The 25669-nt window shown below is 33.5% G+C and overlaps 1 protein-coding gene across 9 annotated transcripts in view; it reads left to right on the forward strand.

Annotated features, from left to right (window-relative positions):
- LOC105258998 (dystrophin, isoforms A/C/F/G/H) overlaps positions 1 to 25669 on the forward strand; it is a 426695-nt gene that overhangs the window by 139964 nt on the left and 261062 nt on the right. For all 9 annotated transcript variants that reach the window (XM_011270646.3, XM_011270641.3, XM_011270647.3 and 6 more), the window contains 3 exons: positions 15803 to 16014; positions 17673 to 17827; positions 18478 to 18667. In XM_011270646.3, the coding sequence (XP_011268948.1) occupies positions 15803 to 16014; positions 17673 to 17827; positions 18478 to 18667 (557 nt within the window). The remainder of the gene's footprint in view (positions 1 to 15802; positions 16015 to 17672; positions 17828 to 18477; positions 18668 to 25669) is intronic.

Genomic DNA, 25669 nt, shown 5'->3' on the forward strand with positions numbered 1-25669 from the left:
AAAATTCCTCTTACCTACATTGCAACAGTTTTTTGTGAATCTCTTGACAATTACAAAAATTACACAGTTTTCAGCAACGAAATGAAATCGTTAGAATACCAAAGCTACCGTGAGATAATATTCCGTGCTAGTTATATAATGTAAAAGTTCATTATCTGATTTTGGAATTTGTAACATGCGGGATGAACAAACTCTGACAATAAGTTAAAAGTTACAGAATAAAATTGATTAATTGACATTTCAAATACGCGTAATCGACTTTAGAATTATTACCATCATTAAAATTTGCATTATTACTATTCTTTATCTATAAATCTCTTTTACGCGTAAAAAAGCATTTATGTTCAATTATTATTTTTTGTTAAAAAACTTTTATCTTTTGCTACTAAAAGTAAAGATTGAAATTAGAATCATGAAAAAGCATATAATGTTAATTAATATATATATATATATATATATATATATATATATATATAAACATGAATTTCTGAAATATTTAATTTTCTGCTTTTTATTCATATATATTTTTGAATATTAATGTGAGATTGATCTATAGAAGATTAGCGCGGCGTATTTTTCTCGCGTTTTTTAGAAAAATTTAATATATGAGAGGACAAATTAATAAATAGATATTTTATAAATATTTTAAAATTAAAGATTTTTTTGCGTGTGACAATTAACTAAACTGAAATTTTGGAAATTTACCCTTTCTACTACACATATATAAAAAGTTTGTAAAAAAATATGATTAAAAATTTAATTTAATTATTATTTTCCTATCTAACTAATATGTATTTATATGTGAAACAAATTTTTTTAAATATTCCTGATATTGTTGATATCTCCATATTTTATCAGATTTTTTGTTGCTCGCAGAGCGAAACTCAATGTTATGAACATTTGCATTCAGACGGCTTGGAAGAATGAGTTTTAGAATGAATGACGTTTTTGCATGCGTTCTCGGGATAAATGCCATGACAAAAATTTACAAACCCCCAACCAAAGGGTTGAATGAGCTGCACTGGAGTGAAAAGTAGCGCGTGTCTATGCACTGCATCGAGGGGTGCGAACGTTATAACTCGTTGTTACGGTTGCGTGTAAAGCCAGCCCAATGTGTGCCTTTGCCTTCTTCGGTAGATTGACTTCACCACTGTCAGATGTAGTAACGAGAGGGCAAACATCGGGACAAAAACATTTATGTTTTCGTTCCGATATCACTATATCTTGTTCTTTTAATATCTTTCAAGCATCCCCGTTGCTCTGTCATATTTCACGATTTTAGATATAATGATGACAATTACAATTACTTGATAATGATAATTCAAATTGGCATATGGCTATTTCAAATTATATTTTCTTAAATTATATGTAATTGACGTTTTCTCTTCCATAGTAATCTTTTAGTAGCCGTTTTTCATAATTATTATTATTAATAAAAAGCATCGAGTTACGAAAGCACGTAGTTTCAGAATTAATTGCGCAAAAATGTATTGCTGTCCATTAAGAAACATGTCAACGTCAAATTTATTTTCGAACGCTTTTGACTTTTGGCTATTTTCTTGTCGCATCTCAGCATTTCACAAATTTCTGGCGCGCGTGGTTAATCGAAAATTGGTCGTGGGAATAGATGGTAATCCGACAGACACGCCTTTGAAAATTGGAACCTCGTTAACGGCGGCCAGGGAGAAAAATCGCATGACTTTCCTTCTTGAGAGGGACAAAAGGTTATTCGCCGGTCGCAACGGTCAACCTCCTCCTCGACGGATACGCGCGGCCGCGTCTGTATACGTAAGCCACTCGCTGTTTTCACGTCACGTCCAGGTCGTCTGTCTGAGAGAAGAAAAGGGCGGAAAGTTTAGATAGATTACGATAAAACTGGTGAGGAACTTTCACGTGGACGGTAAGTCATCCACGATGTCGAACATAAAGCAATAATATATAACGAGCGCATTTTTTGAGAGGAATGGGAGGGAGGGAGGGTAATAAAGATTTTATTAAACGTTGCGGGTTAAGGGGAAAAAAAATGTGAAGCCTGTAATAGTAAAATACAAATTTTACAACTTTAATAGATAAAAAATAAAAATTCATAGACTATATATTTCATAAATGCTCTTTGCTATTAGCAAGCAATTTGAATGACAGCGCTTTTTTAACGCCGCGAGGTTTTTGAGTAATAAAAACGTTGTTACAGCACTTTCCTGAACAATGTGTCATACTTTATAGTAAAATTGAAATCTCGCTTACAAATGGAATATATTTCTTTTCTCTTCTTCATATAGGGTTGTTTTATTTATATGTGTTTGTGATTTTTTTCATTTATATAAATTAAAAACATCTATGAATAAAATAGCAATAAGTGTGTAATCTGTCATATCTTTTATGCTTAATTTCATTTGGCATTCACATGATACTATTGTGTATCGTTAAATTTTTGTCTGCTAATTCAGAATTGAACGTTGATTTTGTTGTGGTAGTGTTTTTAATGTTAAGTTACCTAAGTTGAGCGAGAGTAACAAAGGATGGGATAGTGAGATGCAAAGAAGCTACTTAACATCACATCGATTAGCATGGAAAGTATCCGCTTTCCGTGCAAATGTAGTTTTAGAAGAACCATAGGGCTGGCAGGGTGAAGAGAGCCAATTAAAATGGTGATCTGATCTGACGGTTTGCTCGTTTTCTCAGTCGTTTGTCTCTCGTTTTTTTAACCTAAAGCGGCTATTTTGCTGTTAGGAATATTTTTTCTCTCACCGTAATCAATAGAATCACTTAGTGCCATTCTTATTCTTATTCTGTTCATTCATTTTAATCTTTATTACATCGTAAGTTACATTTAATTCGCGCGGTTATTACTTGTTACATATTGTGGAATTAAAAGTTTCTTTTTTTAAAAAGACATGTATTAATATTTTATTCTAGATAATATTTTTCATGAAATTACATATGTGTAAAATTGAATAACATGAATTATTTTGTATTTTTCGCTTTATATATTATCCATTTTTCGAGGTACATATCTGTCCATCAAATTCACGTTTTTTAATATATCAACTCATTATATAAATAATATCATATCTACATATACGCAAGGTAAATTTAATATGACATTTTTATTATGTTTATCTCATGAAAAGAAAGATAGAGTTATATACTCTTTGATTTAGTTTTTCTAAAGCTCCAGAGCTTTTCTTCGTAAACGAGTATAGTTTTCAAACGGAAAACGGAATACGTTTGTTAAGCAAGAGCAATGAGAGGAAAGAGTCTTATAACGGTAATCCGACGTACTAGCAGTACATTGCACAAACAACTTATTATCCGCGTTTTCATTCGCGAAGCTTTATGTCGCGGCTTATTTTACCTAGGGCAGTGATACCTAGGATAGTGTATTTGTAGGATCAAGTTGTGATTTTCGCTTTTCACGTATAAAGCGGAAGCCAACTCGAACATGTAACATACATTCGCCACGTAAAGTGTATATCTTTTATCTTGAAAATGCAGAAATTATCGCAGAAATAAATGCAAAATTCATGTTACGAATCTTTTATAAAGGTTGCAGACCAGACTACATTTGTCGAGATAGGAAATATAGAAAATTTCATTAATGTTCACCATCGGAAATGTAATAATTCGCGGTCCGAGCGACGATTATTCCACATAGGTGATGAATAAACATTATTCTTTCGTTCTATCTGACAACATTCGGGTATTTTTTTCGTACTCGTTACTCTGGCGAGATATTCATGTATTTCAAATAAGGAATGATTATTACGGATCTCTCTCTCATTAGAACGTTTGTCGGCCGGAATTGCGTGCGATAAAAATACGCATAACACATGCATCGACCAATAAAGAAGACAAACTGCGCAATGCGCAATCTCGGCGTTGCAATAGATATCGAAGCGGCAGAACCGCGGAATCGCCGCTCGACATGCGAAAATTATCTCCGGGCACACGAGCACGCGATCGTGAAATATCGTTTTCTCTCTCGGCCACCCTTTATTCTCCATTTCTGTTACTTTCATTCTTTTCCTTTATCTCTCCTTCTCCATCTCTCTCTCTCTCTCTCCTTTTTTTCGCTCTTCCTTTAACTCTAGCAACTAATCATTCCATAGGCCACCCAATTTCGATGCTCGATACCCGTATCCGTCCACTCCGCTCCGTATCGTTTCATCCGCGATCAGAAAACGAACAGAAATTCGTAGGAGACGTCGTGGTCACATCGGTGAATATCGTTCACGGTCGCGCTCTACCTTGAAACTAAAAATCACGTGGCTCTACGTGTCTATATCGATGCGACGCGAGCGGATATATGAGCGGATTTAACGACGGATCAAGGCTAGAAAAGAGCGCCGCTTTTTGGCAATAGTGTCCGACTTTGAATCACGTCTTCTTTATCCGTTCTTATCTTTCATCCAGACGGAACATTTTCCAATCGTGACACTTTCTACCATTTCCACAATCAAGAGATACACTCAGAGATACTTAACCTAAGTAATGATCTAGAATTGAATCCGATCTTTGAGTTATTTTTTAACAGAATGATATATAAAATTGAAGATTCGATATTATATTTTGCATCGAATTTTTAATTTTTATTTTCACGTAAACATAAAAACATAAAAAATATTAATTTCAATAACGTTATTGAGATTCATCATATTTTTCCCATTTATATATGTAAGATATTATTTTTATTCCCGATAGAGTTTAATTCTGATAGATATATTCGATCCATTTTTAACATGATGAATATTATTTCTAATGACGTTCCGTAATTGAAATTTCCGTCATTCTAAATGCGGGAAATAGGAAATGTCATATTTGTCGACTATCTAAGTTTAATTAAAAATTCTTTCGATTGGAACGGTTCGTTCCAAGGCTGGGCAGATCATTATATAATCGATAAATTCTGCCTTAAATCAAATTTATTCAGTTTTATTGTCAACGTAGATTAAATATGAACGGATAGGCGTCGTTAATATCATTCAAAATTAAGAAGTTTTTCGCGTAGTCACGCAACGAAGCACAGGATTCTTCATAAAGTCGGATGACGCGGCTTTAATTAGTTTTAAACTCTTTGCAACATCAACCGTTCGAACTTTTGCAGTTACAGAGTCGCGAAACAGTGCTCGCACACTGTTGTCGGACAGCGGAGGAAAGACAGCTTCAGAGTGGGCTATACAAGTACGTAATTAACCGTTCGTCGCTGCTAATGTTCGTTCTTGTTTCCGACAACATCGTTGTTAATTCGTTTTTTCTCCTTTTGATAATAACTTTAGGACGAGAAAGTTGTAAACGACGAATGATTATTAATCTTTGAGTTCGAAACTCGTGTATTTCAAGTCCAAGAAAAATATCCCGGTGATCTTCTTTGATCTTAATTCCGCGAGTTTGTGCACATAACGCCGGCCTTTGCGGAGTTGAAATTATATATTCCGGTCCTTCTTCGGACTCTGTCTCGGGATATTCGTATAGAGAACTGCGAGAGAGTTGATTTACCTCGTGGCCCCTTCCACGACTTAATCGCATTAAAACCAACTGAAAGTTCCCAGGGTTACGCGCCAGCTGAAGCATTGCTGCGAGTCGCCTCTGATTTTCGTGAAATCTGTCGACATCCTGTTTCAGCGAATCTCCATTGGATGCAGTTGAGCTCAACAGCGAGATCGATTTAATACCATCTCGACACGCTGTTCTGCAAACTCCTTACATAAAGCATTAGAAATATCGAGAAAAATGAATGGTGACGTCAAAGCATATGATAATGCATGGTATACAGGGTGTTTCAGACCACCCGTACCACCCATTTCAAAACTAGAGAAGTGCTTATTTCAAAAAAGTAAAAACATTTTCTTTTTATAAATCGGGTGCGCTCTATCGAATGGTGATATTTTCAACTTCTGGTTCCTGTCGGAAATAGGCGTCAGAAAAAATATGTAATTTGCAATTAACAATTCCATATTTTTTCTTAAAAACAACTGTATGTTTTCTTTACACCAATTGATTCCTCGCATTATTTTGTACATAAAAATATTAAGGTAAGATAATCGAAAAATGAATATTTTACAAGGTATTTTATGGTTTATGTAAAATTAAAAAATGATTTCAAGCCTCATAACTCGAAAAGTACTTCATGGAAAAATAATTTATTATAGTGTTTTGGAAAGCTCTCGAGGTAAGCTACAAGAATATGCAATGAAAAATAGGGGGTTCCATTTAAAAAAATGCACTTCTGGTCTGAATCGTCTATTTCCAACCGGAACCAGAAGTTGAAAATATCATCATTCGATAGAGCGCATCCGATTTATAAAGAAAATGTTTTTATTTTTTTGAAATAACCACTTCTTTAGTTTTTAAATGGGTGGTACGGGTGGTTTGAAACACCCTGTACAAGCGGGTATTTATTAATATTTTTTGCGTGCTTTACATGTATGCAATTTTTTCAAAGTTTTAAACATAACTTCGAGAAACTTAATGAATCCTTAATTGTTAGATTTTTAATAGTAATCTTGAAAGTAGCTCTTATAAGAAACATAAACGATGTACTTTTATTTAAAATTTATTTTTAATGTCAAGAAAGAACAAGATTTTACATGTCGATCTTTGTATAACGAAATAGTAAAGTAGTGTCGCCCAAGCATGCCACTATGATTGCAAAGCTTCTATTGGAAAGTTTCATTGTTATGACAAGAGAGTAATATTGGTTTCTGTTTTTCTTCTATATTTGTATATTGTATTTTGATATAACATGGTCATCTTAAAATAACAAGGAATATCACATCAGTTTAAAGCATATTATTTTAAGGAAAATTTGTGAAGGAAATTTTTATATTGCGAATAATTATAACATGTGTAATATGCATTGGTGATCATAGAAATTGCGCGCAATACTATATGTACATTTATACTTACAATGTTATAATTTTAATAGATAATAGTATATTTTTTTATATTTTCCGTACGATAAAGTTTTGATGAATTAATATACTTTTTCATATGTACTCGAATATCAAATTAATTCCCGAGTTTTTTAACATGAATTTTAATACTCTTTTAATTTATATCAGATTTAAAAAAAAATTATCTCTCAGAAATATTTCATGAAAAAATATCTAAAATAGCTATATTTTTGTTGGATCATATGTTTATTATTAAAAAAATATTTACATAAATTCTGATGTTAGCCTAATCAATTTAATTCGTATAATTTCGCTAAAAATAACAGACGATTTCTGTTAATTGCGCTTGTTTTCAGGAGCAAAATGTACGTCATAATTCTCGCCATCGTTATCCCTTTCTAATCCGTGGACGGTAATAGAGCGCAATTTGCAAACAATTTGCAGGAATTACACGGTAATTCCGGCGAATGGCGCGGCACTGGTGCTGTATCGATCAATCATCTCCGAAAAAAATAAGCGCGCCTCGTCGTGGTACGGATTTTCACATTACAGGAATGTTAACGCTGTAGAAAGAGTGATTTACTATTATTAAAGAATAACTGAGCATTTTATTAAAGGCAAAGGGTTGGTAAAAGGGTTGGTAATGCTCGGATATATATCGTGTGTAACGCTGAAATTTATACCCGAGTTAATTGAATGCGCCGAGTAAAAAGATTGAAATATAGCTGCGACGGTTTAGGCAGCGTCAATGAGTTATTCTTGCAATAAGGAGAAAGTTTGCAGAAGACAGCTTGTTAAGAAAAAGCTGGTCTCCAGTATCTGTACGGAAGTAATTTAACGGTAGAAGACCGTCGCGTTAATATCGGATGCAATCTCGTCTTTTAAATAAAGATGACACGACATATGCATATGCATTTATTTGCATTGCACGGTTTTCAAATTTTCAATATTACTTTACTTATTTTTAGAAATGATTTTGAGAAACGATATTTTTCTTTATTCCTTTACATAGTTTATTATGCACTCTGCGTTCCTGTACATTTAACAGTCACCATATGCTCGCAACGAGAGAGTCTGGATCCGTGTGGTGCATTAGTAGTAATGAGCTACGTATGCATTGTATTCTAGTATACATGTATTCATAATGAAATTTCACGGGGAATATTGCAAAAGTTTTTGGTGCCTAGAGTTGGAGGATGGTCACGTGGACGCGTACACGACTAACTTTAATTCCGTTGAGACGTCTCTTTATTATACGCCATTTATTCTCTAAAGTCGCGGTTCTCTCTTCGTTTCGTTTCACGGAGAAAAAATTATGCAGGACGAATAGAGAGCCAGAAGTTTTTAACGATATAAGTGTTCGAAAATTTCAAAAACGAATTTTCTAATAATACGCGACAAGCGAGAAATAGGATTTATTAGGTCAGGATATATATGGAATACAAAAGAGGGAACAAAAGTAGTTAAAAAACCAAAAGTTAGATTAGATTATCCGCTGCTTGTAACAAACTTTAATGCGGTTTTTACGATATTATATTTTTATCTCTATATAAAATTATATATAAAAGTATTCGGCGAATGTAGCGGTATCATGTGTAAAAGAGATAATTTAGAGAAACGTCACTAAAAGAGAGCTACAAAAGGATTTTCTGTATTACGATCGGTTTATATTATGCACACTTCGTTGCGAGATGAAAAGGGCAAAATCCGCTGAACATTTGAATTCTTCTACGTACGCGGCAAGGTCTTATTATCTTCTCTCCTTCGAGACGCGTCGTAAAGAAATAGGAATATGCGTTTCATGAACACAACTGTCATGCGAAAGAAATCTCAAAAAATGAAAACGCATCGCGCTTGTAAATTTTTTTCTTCGCACATAGAATATTTCTCTCGCCGTCTTGTTTCTCGCGCACAAGAGTTAGACTTATGCATGCAAATTCTCATTCTCACGATTGTCGCTGGAAGACGCTCTATGAAGACGAAGACGTTTGTTTCGCGCGAAGACGATCCTTTATTGACGCGAGTGTATCTCATGCAAAGATAAGAACCGAGAGTGCGTACATGCATTGTGTGTTGTATGCGCGCTGGTCGGTTTTCCTTGCGCACAATAAGGACCTTGTTCCCTCTCTCGTGTCACTCCCTCAGGATGTAAGGCGAGGTGCGTCTCGAGTGCGGGCGAACGCCGAGTTATAAAGCGAAATCTCGCGTAAGGGCTTGAAAACGCAACCGCTTTGCACTCGTCTCACGTATCCGTGTCTCGCAGTTTCTCATTCCGAGAGGCCGCGATTTTCCGCGCCTTCCAACTCCCTCCTTCCCTCCTCTTCTTTTTCGTTTTTTTTTTCGCCCTTCGTCACGTTTCCCTTTGCCTCGCCCGCAACAGCGGAAGAAAGGAAACTGTGTCTGCAGCACCAGGTAATGGAAGCGGGGTGGTTCGTGCGCGATCGAAAACGACGGCGACTTCAAGCCGATGACTCCGAAGTTTATCGGAAATTCCATTTCGTGTAATGTTTTCTACTGCCGGCGTTTTGCCGTCTGGTATTCCCGTTGTCTGTTCCTTACCTTCTTCGATTCATCGTATCTTTCCGGTTCTATTATTCTTTGCTCTTTCCTGTGTGTCTTCGTTATTCTTATCGCCTCTTCCGACACTATCAGACCGAAGCGGTTAAGAACGATGGTTAAATGCGTCTGTAAAATCATCTATTGTACCTTGAAGGAAAGAAGAAAAAGGCCACGTAGTGCGCAAGATAGTTGCTGAGGAACTTTGTATACTATCTTTTTGTCTTTTGTTTACATAGATTATGCACGAGAAAAGCGAGCATTTGAACGAATTACGATTGCTGTATATTTCTGTATGCGATTCAGTATATTGATCGGAAGTAGATAATTACACATGCGGTTTATAATCCCTTTGTAATGTTTCGATGATTAAAGCTAATATTACCATGATTGAAATTTAATGATGAATTATTCAGTATTATATATTGTGTTGGATTTTAGTTATCTCTCATTAATTGTCATACATTTGTATTTCTTGCTACATGTTGTCTTTTATAAATGCTTATTAAACGCGATATGTATTCTTTTGCATATAAATTTCTGGCTTTTTACGAAAAATAATTTTGACGTTTTTACTACATTTATATTTATACTTTGATATTTCTGTTAATTTATCTTTAGCAGAGTATTATTTGGGGAAATTTCTGTAACGTATTTAATAGTATATAATTATGTATACATAGAACTTTGCTAATTTTGACGTTCTTACTACATTTATATTTATATTTTTGATATTTCTGTTAATTTATCTTTAGCAGAGTATTATTTTAGGGAATTTCTGTAACGTATTTAATAGTATATAATTATGTATGCAGGACTTTGCTCGATCGTTACCGCAAAATCTCTCCCGAGAGTTTAGTTGAAATTTTCCCCACGGCAGCAAGTAAACCGAAAAAACTTGCCAGAGCGCGTTTGAATTTTAACGCTAAAAGTTTTCGGCTTTTTTGATCTCTCATTGGTGTACGAATAAGATTGTAAGGCTTTCAGTGCTTTGTAATTTTTATTTAACTTTCATGAGAAAAGACGGAAAGAGTACTTATATAGTGATGTCATATTGTGAGGAAAAGTTTCTGATAGCATACTATTAACATTTATTAAAAAATTGTATACATTTTATAATTGATATAGAACGAGATATAATTGTACTTTTTTTATATAATCGAAATTTAAATTAATATAAAGGTATCATTAAATAAGAAAAATATATATATATTTTGTTTAAATTATATTTATAACAAGCACTGTATATTCTCTTCCTGAGATCTGGCAATGGATTGAGCATTTTCGTGCTCCAGCTTATTAAATTCAGACGGATTAAATTCATAAACTCGCTCCCGTGTAACTAGCTACCTTTCGTTAGCTGAGCAACTCTATCTTTATTTGTTTCGAGATCGAGATACCGCGCGGCTTCAAACTACCGTGAGGAACAACAATGAATAAAGCGTGTAACTTTCAGCTAACTTCGTCGGACCGCGTTTGAACATAATCCACTTGCAAGGCTCCGTAGAAATCTTTGGAGAAGTCAAGTTAACGAAGTTTACAGGGAGTTGAGCGTTATTCGGCGTGGCATGTGTTGTCGCGATGATCCGCGTTTCGATTTGTCTGTAATGTTAGCATTTTCGACAGTGTTTAACATCGTCGTTACAGATTAAGAAGACGGTTCAAACTCTGATAAAAGCAAACTGATCACGTAATTGCGACGAATAATACGGATAGTAGTTTTTATGGTTTGCAACCTCAATATCTTTGCATTTAAAGAGTTATTAAATGGAAAACAATTACTGAATAATTTTACTTGCAAAATTTGTATTATTAATATTGAAGTAAATATATGTATTATTAATATTGAAGTGAGAATAGATACACTTGATAAAATAGATTTTACATTTATTGTTATGATTATTATAACGGATTTATATAATGTAGAAATCTTATATTTTAGAGGATGAAATTTTAATACCTCATTGCCTATTTTATCATATTATAAGAATCATTTGAATGCATTTAACTATCCATCACAATTTAATAGTGATGCATTAAGCGTCGTGGAATAAGAGAATAAGAGGGAGAAAGAGAGAGACGGAGAGGAAAATCTACCTAAGGTTTAATAAACGTTTCATCTCTACTACTTATGTTGAAGAATGTTCCCTTATATTAACTCAATTTCTATTATAAATTAAGTACATTTTATCGATCGAATTAATAAACGGGAACATTATTACAAGTAATGTATAATTTTTCTCAATTTGAGAAATGTTTTATCAAATAATAACGATGACGTGAGTTTTAATCCGGACTTTTTCAGACTGACTTTGAAGAGTGCTTGCGTTCTATTTATGAATTCAAGACAAAGTGCAGTTTGGAACTTTAACAATTTATTAATGAGAAGAGAAATAACTTTCCATTAGTTTCTCAAATCTTTCACTGATATCGTGAAATTTCAATAATCTCGTAAACAATGCGTTGCTGGCAACTTTCTAACTTTTCCATGAATATGCGCTCGTCAGTTTTGCATATATGTATATGACTGCATAATCTATAGTTAACGTAACATGTGCATGTGCGTTTGCTACGGTAGAGATTGTTGGAAGACTCAGGTGTACCGATAACTCATTGCAGGTGTCACGATACTGCATATATTATTCTTCCAATAATTCTCTCATAGAGATATCTAGCGAGGTGATATATCTCGCTCACTGGTTTCGTGTTACGGTTATTCTAAGGTAATTTATCATTTTACTAAGAAAATTTAGTTATTGAATATCACTGATTTCTTTACTAGAAAATTATCGGACATATTTTGGAATAACATATCGATACTCGAACTGATTAACAAGATTATAACAAGACTATATTCACAAGCTTTTTTGTCGTGCGTAAAAATTAAATATAAAATATGAAAGAATCATTTTTCAGGATTAATTTAAAACTTTAACAAAAAATATGTAGAAGTTTAATAATTGATTAGGAAAGGCGCAAATTTTGCTGTTCAATCGAGTTTTAATAGGATTACGAATTTTTCTCTTTGATGTAAACGAAATCGAGAATTAATTGAAGCTACATCCACGCATTTATCGGATTATTTTTAGAATGGAATTAGATAAAATTTCATCGGAAGAATTGTATGTGTGTGTGTTTTTTTTTTCAAATTTTTTTCGCTTGATCCCTATACTTGTAATTTGCATGCAGGCAAAAAGGTATACTTTAAGACTTTGGTGCGGACGTCGAAGTGCATAGGGGTCGATGAGGGCGAAATGCTCTCATAAGTTCGTTGAAAGTCATTGAGGGAACGCAGACAATACCCTCGTTTTTCGCACCAAGTTCTTTAGGGTAGCGATGAGTTTTTCGAAAAGTTGGCATGCACGTGTGCATACCTTCTGTTTCTTAATTCTCTTATCCATCGCGTCTTCCCCTAATTATACGGTGACATTTGTCATAATTGAATTGTAATTGTGCTTGCTTATCGTGCGTCATTTATTATATTTGAATAATGGATGACAGTGGTGTGTTAAACGGGACAGTTAGAACTTTAGGAATAGTGGAAACTATTAATACAGTAAGCACATGAATATGTAAGATGGCGAATCCTTTGCGATGCAAATTGTTCTCGTGGGTCCTGCAGTGAGTTTACTGTTATCTGTTACAATTTATCGCTTCTTGTTGAAGCGCAGTTTCTTTTATCTCTATTAAAATTTTTTTAAACCTAACACGTATCATGTACTCGCTTTTATTATACATTACGTCATTCATTTTAATTGACTTTTTAATATTACGTGAAAATTTCTCGAATTATGTCAAGAATACAATTGACATTTTATTCGAACTAAGAGCGTTAAAGCAGTATTGTAATTAGCGACTTCGTTTGTGATTTATGTTAGAAAACGATACGATCGTACTTAATTACATTCACTTTTGAAAACTGGGGCTCGTATTTAATTGCATTCACTTTTGGAGAGAGAAACTAGAGCTATAATTCAAGCTATTCTACTTTTGGTTCTGACACAATTATATATATTTCTCTTCAATATCGTCTCTACCATACTTAACTTTTATGATTGTACATGAATTATTAAATTATTACTTTCTAATTTTCCTATGATTGGATTTAATCCGAAATTATTTATTATGTAACATAAATAACATATTGAAAATTTTGTCATAATTCCAAAAATTAAACATTTCAAGAAAATCTTTAATATGTAATATAATACTTATTAAAGATTTTCTTCAAATGTTTAATTTTTGGAATTTTGATAAAATTTTCAATATGTTATTTATATAATAAATAATTTTGGATTAAATTGTAATACATGTGATATATATATATATATATATATATATATATATATATAATGTAATATATTACGTTAAAGGAGGTCATATTATTAAATAGCGAAATATAAATATGATAAGGGCAATGAATCATTTACATCTCTTGCATTAATATTGGATAGACATAAGGTAGAGAGATGTATCACCGAGCTTTTGAAGCAAAGCGATAGTTTAAACCACTTTAACGAAGCCCCGAGACACGAGGGCACGTGTCCCTTATATATCCCTCTGAAATTCACTGCACGATCATGCATGAGTTGTCGGATTATATTAACCTGTGAGACGATGCAACGTTTATTTTCTCCTCGAATGATCGTCCAAGTTTCGAATTCATTTTATTATGCATATATTCAACAACTTACGAATGATAATATTGTCTACAACTATCCAATTAATATATTACTATTAGCAAGTTATAAATGATATTGTCTTATAACATTGAATAAATTAGTTGGAAAAACGGAAAAAAGTTCAACTAGAAAAAAGTCTAATTAGATTTATCGGAGATAGATGATAAAAACTCTGTAAATTATCTGCAAGAAATATATAGAGAAATCAATAATTTTTATTTCTAAATTTGTATAATTTTCACAATATTTTTCACCTATTATATTAATAATTTATGCGCTAAAAAATAATTTTGATATATTAAAAGAATTTTTTTATTAAAATTCCTATCTTTTCCTCTCTTTATTTTCTACAACTCGTCATTTGATTGATCGAAGCAAACATTTTATGTTTAATTAAAAAATGTATGCTAAGTAAAAAAAACATAACTTTCGCGAAATTAAAATCATTTCTTATTTTAATCATTATACTTTAACTTTAATCATTATACTTTAACTTTGTATTAATTTTTTTTATTAAGAGAATATTGTTTGCACGTTTGAAAATTATATAGATATGTATATTAGATTAATAGAACCATTGCAGTTTTCTTTTATAAAGATATATGTGTACATATCTATCAGTACTCCATTTTCCATTTTAGTGTCTGTGCTGTTTGACGACATGCGCTCTCGCAACATTACGCATATAAGGTGCATTCTTAAAGGTACACGGACAACATCAGTTCACGCGTGCGACTTTTGTAGATCTTGAATTATTTCCAATTTTTTATTGCTTGTTTTATCTAGTTATGCTGTTTAGTTTGCCACTTGGATTATTTTTAATTGATACCTTACGAATTTCAATACTCTCTTTCAGTTTTAGGGAATATTTGAAAAGTATAATGAGATAAGAGCTGAAATGATATGAAAAATAATAATCTGAGCGTTTCTCTAACATTAAAAATAATAATAATACTGCTGCTATTTTTGTGATATTTTATATTTGCCATTTTACATGAATTTTATGTAAAATATTGTTTTTGTGTACGTGTGTATGTATGTATGTATGTATGTATATATGTTTGTGTGTGTGTAAGGAAGAAAATACACAATACGATATATACATATATACAAATATAATAGCATTAACATTTTATGATATTAAAAAACTTTTCATTATTTGATCTATTTCGATGCTTTTCAAACGCACAAATTTAACTAGCATATTAAATTCTCCTTGTCAAAACCGCAGAAAATTTAAATATACAATGTATATTTATTATTATATGTATAATTTTAATTTATTTATATATTATACATTTAATTTATTTATATATTGTACATTTCTTATAATATTATATGAAATAGGAGAGTGTCATTTTCTCTCAATTTTAAAATAAAGAATTTGATGCTACGGTATTTTTCAAAATTAAGTATTTTGTGAATCTAAAAAAAAAAATAAAAAAATCTTCGTAAAATGTATGACAATAATGCAAATGTGTGACAGTATCGCAAATGTGTGATAATTTGCAAATTAAGAGCTAAAGTAAAAGTTGCTCGCGCAATTTCGGTATGGCAACTCACGATGATTGACATTTCATTCTCACGGGGCTTACAAAACAGAACACTCATATATGTATAATCACTAACGTATATTCTCACCTCGTTATTCGTTTGATTCTAATGTTACAGTTACCAAGCTGAGGGAACATTGGGACGAGACCAATTCAAAAGTCATGCAAAGGAAGACGCAGTTGGACATGATGCTGGGAGACAGTCAGCGATATGAGGCGAAGAGGAACGAGGTGGAGGTCTGGTTAGCGCGAATGGAAACTAGACTCGAGAGAATGCGAGCTGTAGGACATACCGCCGACGTACTCGAAGCGCAGCTCAGGGAACAAAAGGTACGTCGAACTCTCTTCTTTCGTCTTTACGCGAGTAACCACATTAGCCCTTCGAGCTGGTGAGTTTTTAGTACCGCGCGTGAGAAGTGTCTTTAGTGGATAGTGAGATGAGAAAAACGACGTAGGTGTGCTGTACGTGATAATTGTTTTACCTATTTAAGGTATTGAACGCGTTAAGCAATTTTGAAATTTTATTCTTTTTATGAATATAAATTTATATAATCATGAAGTAGTATGGATTATTTGATGGAAGTACGTTAAAAGAGCAGATCTTTGTGGAATATATCACTTTACTTCAAAATGTTATAAGGAAAATCTATAAAATATTATAAAAAATTAATCGTAAACGGTATTCTTGATTGTGTCAGTTTACATGAATTTCTATTCTTTAATGAAAGTTTTGAAAGCATATTTTTCGCGTTACATATTTATTTACTATTGCTTCAATGGCGCGGTTTATTTTACGTTATTTTTACGCTGGAATGTTTCAGTAATACATTTTTCTTGCGTATCGGAAATGTATTAGTATTGAGCGACATGTGTCTGTTAACCAATATCATTTCGTTGTACTTCAGAAAGGAATGTCGATTACAATTCTCTTTAGATATATAAATGAATGTTGCGAAAATAAATGAATAGCTTGCAAAAAATTATTTTCTATGTATATTATATAAGAAAATTAATGTCAAATAATTTCATGACATTTTATTACGTGCAATTACATAAGTGCATTCACCAATCGCAATATAGGAGTTTTTCAAAAATGCAAAATCTTTTCTCGTATTATTATGTAGTATGCCTATCTGCACAAGCACTGAATATATATCCAAAGTTTGCGGGTGCAAATATTTTCCGAGGCCGCGAACTTTTCCCATTTGTAGGCAGAATTAAAGAGAGCGAGCGCTTCGGAATCTATCTGCCTGGTAATAAGCCCTTTCTGGTAATTCTCTCTCACTTTGCATACGAGAGCATAAACGTGCCCTGAAAAAAAAATGAATCGCTGAGGCGGCGGAACGGAGTTTTTCCAACGTCTCAATCAACGAGATCCCAGCCGGCAAAGCACATCGCGCGCGAAGAGCCCTGTTTAGATTCAAAAGTGCCAAATGAGATATTCATGGAATAATTTATTTTCGTGGCTGTGTACCACCGCGTCTCCTTTGAGTGTAATGCATTCGTTTGTGTTCTCCTTCCGAACTTGACGTGTCTTTAGAATGAGTTTTGAGATGAAAGCATTGTTCAACGTAATACTTTATGGTTTATTGCTTTATATATACCTTATTCAGAGCTATAATATATTTACGGTTAATATATCGTCTTTACGAGTATTTCTTTCGATTATTTTTGCGCGCTTATCGTTATTCGTCCATTTTGAAAATGCACATTATTTATAGGGAGGTTCTTATCTCTCGGTGCGCTTTGCAACTTTGATTGGGACCAATCAGTGCCCATCGGGATATCCGAAGAAAAGTTACGTACGATATATCGGCGTAAAACTTTAGTCGAAGATTTAACTTTGCCGACTTATCAAGGCTCAAGTGCAAAAGAGGCAAGGCTTCTTCTAACTCGATACGAAGCCGGAGTTAGATAAGTTTCGTTTTTTCGCCCGCTGACTCACCCTCATCGATTTTACGATTTCGTTTCCTTTCTTTTTCTCGCAGTCGTTCCACGCCGAGCTGCATCAATATAAGCATCACATTGAACTTTTTAATCAGCTCACTCAGAAGCTGATAGCTGTTTATCAACAGGACGATACTACACGTGTGAAGAAAATGACGGAGACGATCAATCAGAGATACAACAATCTGAACACGAGGTAAATGTCAATAATTTCTTTTCTTGCGAAAGCTTTCGGTAATTTTTTTAAGCATTTTTCTCGAACGCGATTTTATTGACATTTTATTTTTTTTTATTATATGACTATGACTTTAGTTTCATTAATAGAAACTTGTTTGTACTACTAGAATGTTGATTAGATACTTAATGTTATAATCAATTAATTTAATTTAATAAATTCGAACTATTGAAAATTTAATGCACATAAATATAATAAATATATATATATATATTTGTTTATTTAATATAGCCTAAAAATTTATATATACAAACGCTAATTTTTTTGAGCGGAAATTATCAGGACCAAAACGAAAGAATAAATAAATAAATTTTTATTCTTTGATTTATTTGTTATAATTCTTGAAAGTTTTATTTTTTTAATTAACAAAACGTATATATATTATATTAATATTAAAGATAAAATTATACATGAAAGACAATGAAAATCAATATATTTTAAAGCAGATTAACTTCGAGTATTTTTAGTCGAAAGAAAATAATGTAATTACTAAGACAGCTTTGTATATCGCGTATACTTGCATTCGCGTCTACACCGTCTCGAGAAACTTTGCCTCGAATCAAACTGCAGATCACGGATGTAATACTGTACCGAGACCGATCCGTTTCCAGCATCATCAATCGGGGAAAACTACTACACTCCGCAATGAACTCGCTTCACAACTTCGACCGGTCTCTAGACAAGTTCTTGGCCTGGTTGAGCGAAGCAGAATCCTCGATGGAAGGATTGGAAGCGGAAGCCGATCGACTAGGTGGACGACGAGACCAGGGCGCGCTCAGACGACCGCAACATCAGCTTAAGGTAAGATTGTCACGTTCACGCAAATTTCGCGACAAGTTCTGACATGATTCCCTACTAAAGTGAGTGTTTCGACTCGATGCAACGAAACCGCAAATCGCTTTAAATATTATCGATAGATCGCTAGCATTTTTCCATTCTTCGAGTTTGAAATGTCTTTCGAAATACTTAGTGTATCATGTTTCTTTTTAATCTGTATCAGGGAGTCGTCACTTATGTTCACGTGGTTGTTGAATCACTGTTAATCTCTCGCCACTATTTATGCTGAATATTTTTATATGCATGCGAGGCATTTATGACAATACTTTTAAATGCAAAAGTCGATTTAATAGCATGGAAATGATCTTGATTATGTTCTCTCTGTTTCTCTCTTTCGAGGCAAAGTTTCCTTAATGCTTCCATTTACTTGTTGCGTTTAACCGTATAATCGCGTCTAGAAAGTCGCATGTGTTCTCACATGTTGCGCATTCTAAAAGGGGCTTCGCGGAGCACTGTCAAGCGAATCGACCTTAATCTTCGAATAGATCCTAAATTGACTTGAAAAACAAGATGACATTTAAAGACTCTTTACTGACAGTTCATTATAATTTATTTACATGTCGTGGATTGAGAATATCTTTTCGTTATTAAACCATTTAATTTACTTTCTCGATACTTATAAATTTTTTTAAAAATTTTTACGCAACCGAGCAAGTTATATCACGACGCATATTTCTTTTTTTTTGCCAAGTACTCATGGCAGAGAGTAAAAATTATCTCTATCGATGTGCACAGCGCGTATGGGACCAGTTAGGAGTTTAATACGATTCGAGCCAGGCGCGTGATAAAAAAGTGTCCATTACGTCCCATTTCAGATCTCTCTGCGTCGCCTGTCGTTCGATATAGTTAGTTTTACAGCTTTTCGACTGATTGCCATAAAAGCGTGTCGAAGGTGCCGGCCGGTCAACATATCGACGTATCCATTAAAAAAAGAAGGAGCTCGATATCGAGTATCGATATAACGCGGACCATCAGTCTCGGTGCGCGAAACGTGTTTTCCTGCTTTATACGCGTTTCCCAGATTTCGCATGCGAAGATTTAAGCTTTCGTGCGCGCACACTCGCGTTATTATTTCGGTTGTTTTTTCGTCGGTGCTGACGCACCCGATAAAATTTCTCGCCGCAACTGGCAGTCACTGCGCTCGCGTGCCGTGATTTAGTTAGCTTTTAATTTTGCATTTGAATCGGTTGCTTTTCATGCGACTCCCGGCGCTTTTTGCCGGCGCGTTAGCGATTTTTTCTCGCGGCGGTTGGCCGTTTCATTAATTTGCAAGCGATCATTCTGTACGTTGCAACGGATATAGAATGTGGGAGATGGTGCTCTCTCTTGTATAAAATAGAGAATAAATTTCTCGCGATCATGTGATTGCAGTGTTTATTTATTTATTTGTAAAGAATTTTGCATTTTAGTAATTTTTTCGCGACGTTTTTTTACGATAGAAAAGTGAGATTACAAACGTGCGACTATCGTCCATCGATCACCTACAATCCTGTGACATAAATAAACAACCACCAGAAAGAATAGTAAATAAAGTGTCAAACACAATTTCTAATAAGATGTCAAACACTGCACGTTATATTTACGTGTTACTCGCGAGAATTATAAAATTACAATTGATAATATTATTCGTAGATTTAAACTGATTACACTGCCAATTTGCGAATATCTCTCTATTAAAGACAAATTGATTTACCTTTATCCAATTTTAATATAACAAGTACGTTGGACAAGCATAGCTTCAACACTATTAATTATGCTGTATTTCTTGTTTTCGTAAGTATTGACAAAACCACTGCTCATATAATCTTAAATAACATCTATTATAATCTATTTGCTCGTCTAGACAGCATTTATTATTTGACAGAAACATACGCGATATTGTCGCACTGGAGACTTTGATCGATTGTGTGTAATATTTAAAAACAAACGATATGTCGATTATCACAAAGCTTAGCTTCTTGCATTTTAGAAAAAGACGTCGGATGAAATTATTTGAAATAGATAAAATTTATTATAAAAATTTCGTTCTTTTTTTTACTGATATTTCTATTCCACAAATTATCTATCTAGTTAATTCTAAATTTTTTATTTAATTACATGTAAATTTTTATTTTGGCTATATTCTTTGCTGGAAAATTAATTCAATAATTTGTCGAGAAAATTATTATTATGACCATATCATTATGGTACGACGTATATTGTATAATGTATGAGATGTATATTTTATTATTCAAAATATCGGTGAGAGATATGTGCTTTATCAAAGAATATTGCATATTCACAAGGCATGTATTATTATTAAGCAAATTTTAATTTTTCGTTACATAAAATCGCGCAAAGCTTAGTTCAGATGATTTTTACATCAAATATTTACATGGAAAAATGTATTATTTAATTCGAAGTGTACTGATCATCGAATTTGTGATATTTTAATACGTATTCTACAAGTATTTGAATAATTTATTAATCGTTTAATCATTAAGAAGGTATCTTCAACTTATCATGATAATGATTGATGATTTTTATTACTAATAATAAAGTTATTAATGATGGATTTTTTTCATTATTGCTAATCACTTAGCTTAATATTTATTACGGTGTTTAATATATATAGAGTTTTGAAAAAAAAATTATGATATAAGAGATTATAAAAATCTCTCTGTCTCTTTGTCTCTCTCTTTTATATATGAAAATGATGGTTATTATTCTGCTCAATATAGATGCGCATACATCACGTATGTCCAATAAATGGCGCAAGCATAATTTATAATTGTAATTATCAGCAATCTGGAAACAGTGGTTATATTTGATAAGCCATATAATAACTGACTCGAAATCCGTTATACGACCTCATATTAATCTCATAAGTATTATAATTGTGCAATATCTACTATTCGATGGTTCATCTCGTAAACAGCCAAAAGTGATTAATCATATGCGGGGTTTGCATTTAATATAATTTAGAGAAAGATTTTCGTTATATGTCATTTAATTGTATCTTTTCTTCACATTGTTTTTCATATATATATTGTCATATATAATAAATGATTAATGCCAAAATCTTTTCCTTTGGATGAACAATCGTTAATTGTAATGAAAATGATTTTAGATTTTACATTTTCGTTTATTGTACACTTGATGTCACGCTAATGTTATCGTGTAGGCTATTGCGAAAAACCTGTGTTGTCACCTCCCTTGTGTTACGACGAGAGTTATATGTCACGCGCAACTTTTTTTCTCCCATCGCATCGCATTTTCATGCGGGAACTATGTCGATCGTACCATCTGACACTCGAGACTAATTAACTTCGGTGAGCGCGTGTCCATTTTATCCCTCGCTAAGTCCTTTGTACCTCGTTGACACAATTTCGGAGTTTTTCGTATCTACGTTGCGGCGATTTATTTCGAGACCGCGAGATTACTTCATTGTTCACGAAATGCGGCATTTAAAAATAGATGTTAAATCGAGTCGAGTGAAACACAATCGATCTGCTACGGCCACGCAGAGCTCTTATTTAAGTCGCTTATTTACATACGACGATAGGTATGGAAATCGAGTACCGAACAAATGGAACGTCTTTTCCTCGATTGTGAAGCTCTTTTCATTGCTTTATAGGTTCATTGCTCTCGCGGCGAGCAAATCGGAGATGAGCTTCAAATGTCGTTTGCAGTTTGTACGAAGGCTAACGAGCTATCTAGAAGCGATTACACGTTTAAATAAATTCGCGATAGAGATTACCCGAGTCTGCTTTGTGAATTAAAATTTGCGATTGCAATTTGCTAATGCTCTTATACAGTTTTAATATTTTTATTGGATATAACAATGAGATGACAATACAATTCTGAGCTATATCGTTCTAGATGTGTATTTTTAATCGAGCTTGTTGCTTCCGTTTCTGATTTGGCATATGATGAATCGTGCATTATTATCATTCATGTGTACAATATAATACAATATAATTCTTCAAGGAGTACTGCATAAGGTTGGTCAATGCATCGCGCATATTTGCGGTTATTTGAATTTGTTGGCTTCAGTTTGCGATGTTGTCGTTCATCGAAATCTATTACATCGTTCAACGAAATTATCTCTATACTAGACAGCTGGGTCTTGAAATATCACTTAATTCACTTATACTTTTTAGGACGGTCCTTTAAAAGTTTCTTCTCTCTCGTTCCAAGTATAAGCAATATTTTTAGTCCTTAAACATGTTACAATTTTAATCCACTTTTATATAATTATTTTTATACCAAAAAAAATTTTATGCATTTTTTAAAAGAAACTTTTAGAATTTGTTTCAACAAAGTTATAAGACGAAAGCTTTGTAGTTTATTTTACTATACTATCGTAGACGTACGCAAAGTGATTTTATTAGAAAGAGATAAAATTTATTTGCATACAATTTACAAATCTCAATGTTGCAGATTTTACATTATTTATAAATTGCAAAATGCATTGCTACGCGACGTTTCATGTTTTTAATTTTTTATTATTCATTAAGATCTCAAATGGATTCGCTCTACTAAAAAATAATGGGATATTTTACTCAAGTCGAAACTTTAACTTTATTTCGGATTTCTCGTCATATCGGGATTCCGCTGCCTTTAGGAACCGTTTACACGGAAAGTAGAGAGCCATCGATCGGCAAGACGCCGGGGAGTCGCTTACGTGACCCGGACTTATGTTTCGCCTTTGGATGAACAAAGAGAGCACGGCCCTTTCTCATATTCATGGTAAACACGGCACGCTCTGCTTCGTTAAATCAACCCTGCCGTGGCTAATCCGCTTTAATGCAATTTCACTTGCTTCTTTTTTTATAGTCATACACACTCCATATGCGACTTCATGTGGCATTCCATGCGGTGAACCCTTCGCGCTTAGATCATTAGACAGATACGTGATTTATCGATATATCGGCGTGAACTTTCGAGCGCTGAAGGGGATGAAATGAGATAGTTGTGATGCAATAAATTAGTGGCACCTATTAAGTTGTATCAAAACAAACGCATGTTGAGGCAGTAATAGAATATTTTACAAAAATAATTTTTATTTTGCATTATTACACCAAATTTATTTAATTATATTCTTATTCGGCGTGTATAACAATTACAGATTAAATCTTTTTCGTAATTTTTCAATTTTTGCGCTCTCTATTGATGAATATTTAAACGTATTATAAAAATAGTTTTTTTTATGGCATTTTTTCTCGCTCCACTAATAAAATTATTTACTAGAATTGCAGCAAATTATGGAGGAATGCATGCTCTGGATTTTCTCTCCTCTCACACTTTCTCTCTCTTTCTCAGTATAATTATACATATTTTATTGCTCTAGACCCGATTGTCAGATTTGACTTTGATGGGAAACTTTATCCAGATGTAATTGCGCGCAAATTGAAATTACCTTTCGTATTAGACGCGTAATTGTCAAAGTTCGTTGGAAGAGCGTTAAAGCTTTCACGGATGAAGTCGCGATTGGCGAATGTTTTGTCGAGGTCTCGAAGGTCACGGAAACGCGGAAGAATGGCAAACCAAGCCAGCCACTTTCCCTTTCTCGCTTCATCGGCGCCGAACGCGGCCGAACGATCGATAAAACGCCTCCACCGTGCGTCGGAGGTGGCTGAGCGCCCCGCGACGATAATATTCCCCTCCTAATAGCCATTATATTATGGCGCTTTTCGAGACCCGATGCAATGAGAACCTTGCTGTTTCGTGCATCTCGTTGCATTTCGTCGCGCGACAGAAGAGACGGCGCCGTGTGAAAATTTACAATAAATTTACATGCGCACGTGCACTCACAAATGTGCTCGCATGCCTTCTTTGGACTTGCCGTGGCTTGGAATTTCATTTGGAAATATCAGGCAACACGTCCTAAATATTTTCCGCATCTCGTTGCGCGCTCATGTGCCATGTTGACAAGACGAAATTCTATAAATATAATAAGAGCGATATGTCTCTCAGTTGAATGACGATATCTATTGTTTTGCGGAGACAATAATTGAAATTAAGATTTTATGTAAGTGTGAAATTTAACTGCGAATATCTGTGTATGAGTTGTATGCATGTCTTTAATATATTTCTTTAAATTTTCTTTTCTTTCAATATCAGTTTACAGAGCTTTCTGCGATTATAATAATTAACCATTATAAATTGTTCGAAGGATATTTTCCCCAATGATCGCATGACGTAGCCGATACGAGCCCACGATAAAATCATTAAACAGCTGACGACAGCTTAGGGGGCGCGTTCATTGTGCTGTCCTTTTTTTTAATGCTTCCTCGCACAAAGCAATGTCTTTTTTTTCAACGCAGGGATTTTACTTGCGACAGACTAGCCAGGGGTGCTACTCAAAGCGGAAATGTGATCTAAATCATCCGTTGTTACGAAAGATACGCGACTGTCGTGTGCTCGCAAATGTAGTGAAAATAAAAAAACGGAAGTCGTAAAGATTATGAAACTCCGACAAAGAGAAAGAGAGAGAGAGAGAGAGAATGAAGCCTCGTAAAAACCGGATATAAAACGAACGTGCTTGCTAGGGTGGTGCTTCTCGTTAGATCTCTCCTAAAGAGCAAAATTTTATAAACGGTAATTTTCTTGTGTTTTTCAATATTTTCTTTTCTATCCTCCGCGAAATTACTTTAAATTATGCACATTTAAATGTTCGTTAATCAAGCTCGTCTAATTCTTTTATTAATTTTTGTAAAAATTTTTTAGCTTAGAATATGAATAAGAAAATATATTTCTTCCGAATAAAATATTCGATATATCTGAAAAAAATTTGCGACATAGTTCTAGTAATAAAATTTATATATGTATAATTTATTATGTTAAATGATACATGTATATATGTTAAAACGCCTTCATTTAATTTTTGATTAATATCAAATATATCTGTAATTATTAGAAGCTTTGTTCAAGAAAGAGAGAGAAACTAGATTATTATTATTAATATTTAAGAGAGGGAAACAC

Source organism: Camponotus floridanus, unplaced genomic scaffold, assembly GCF_003227725.1.
Source record: "Camponotus floridanus strain SB8 unplaced genomic scaffold, Cflo_v7.5 scaffold12, whole genome shotgun sequence".
In the NCBI taxonomy this organism is placed as follows: domain Eukaryota; kingdom Metazoa; phylum Arthropoda; class Insecta; order Hymenoptera; family Formicidae; genus Camponotus; species Camponotus floridanus.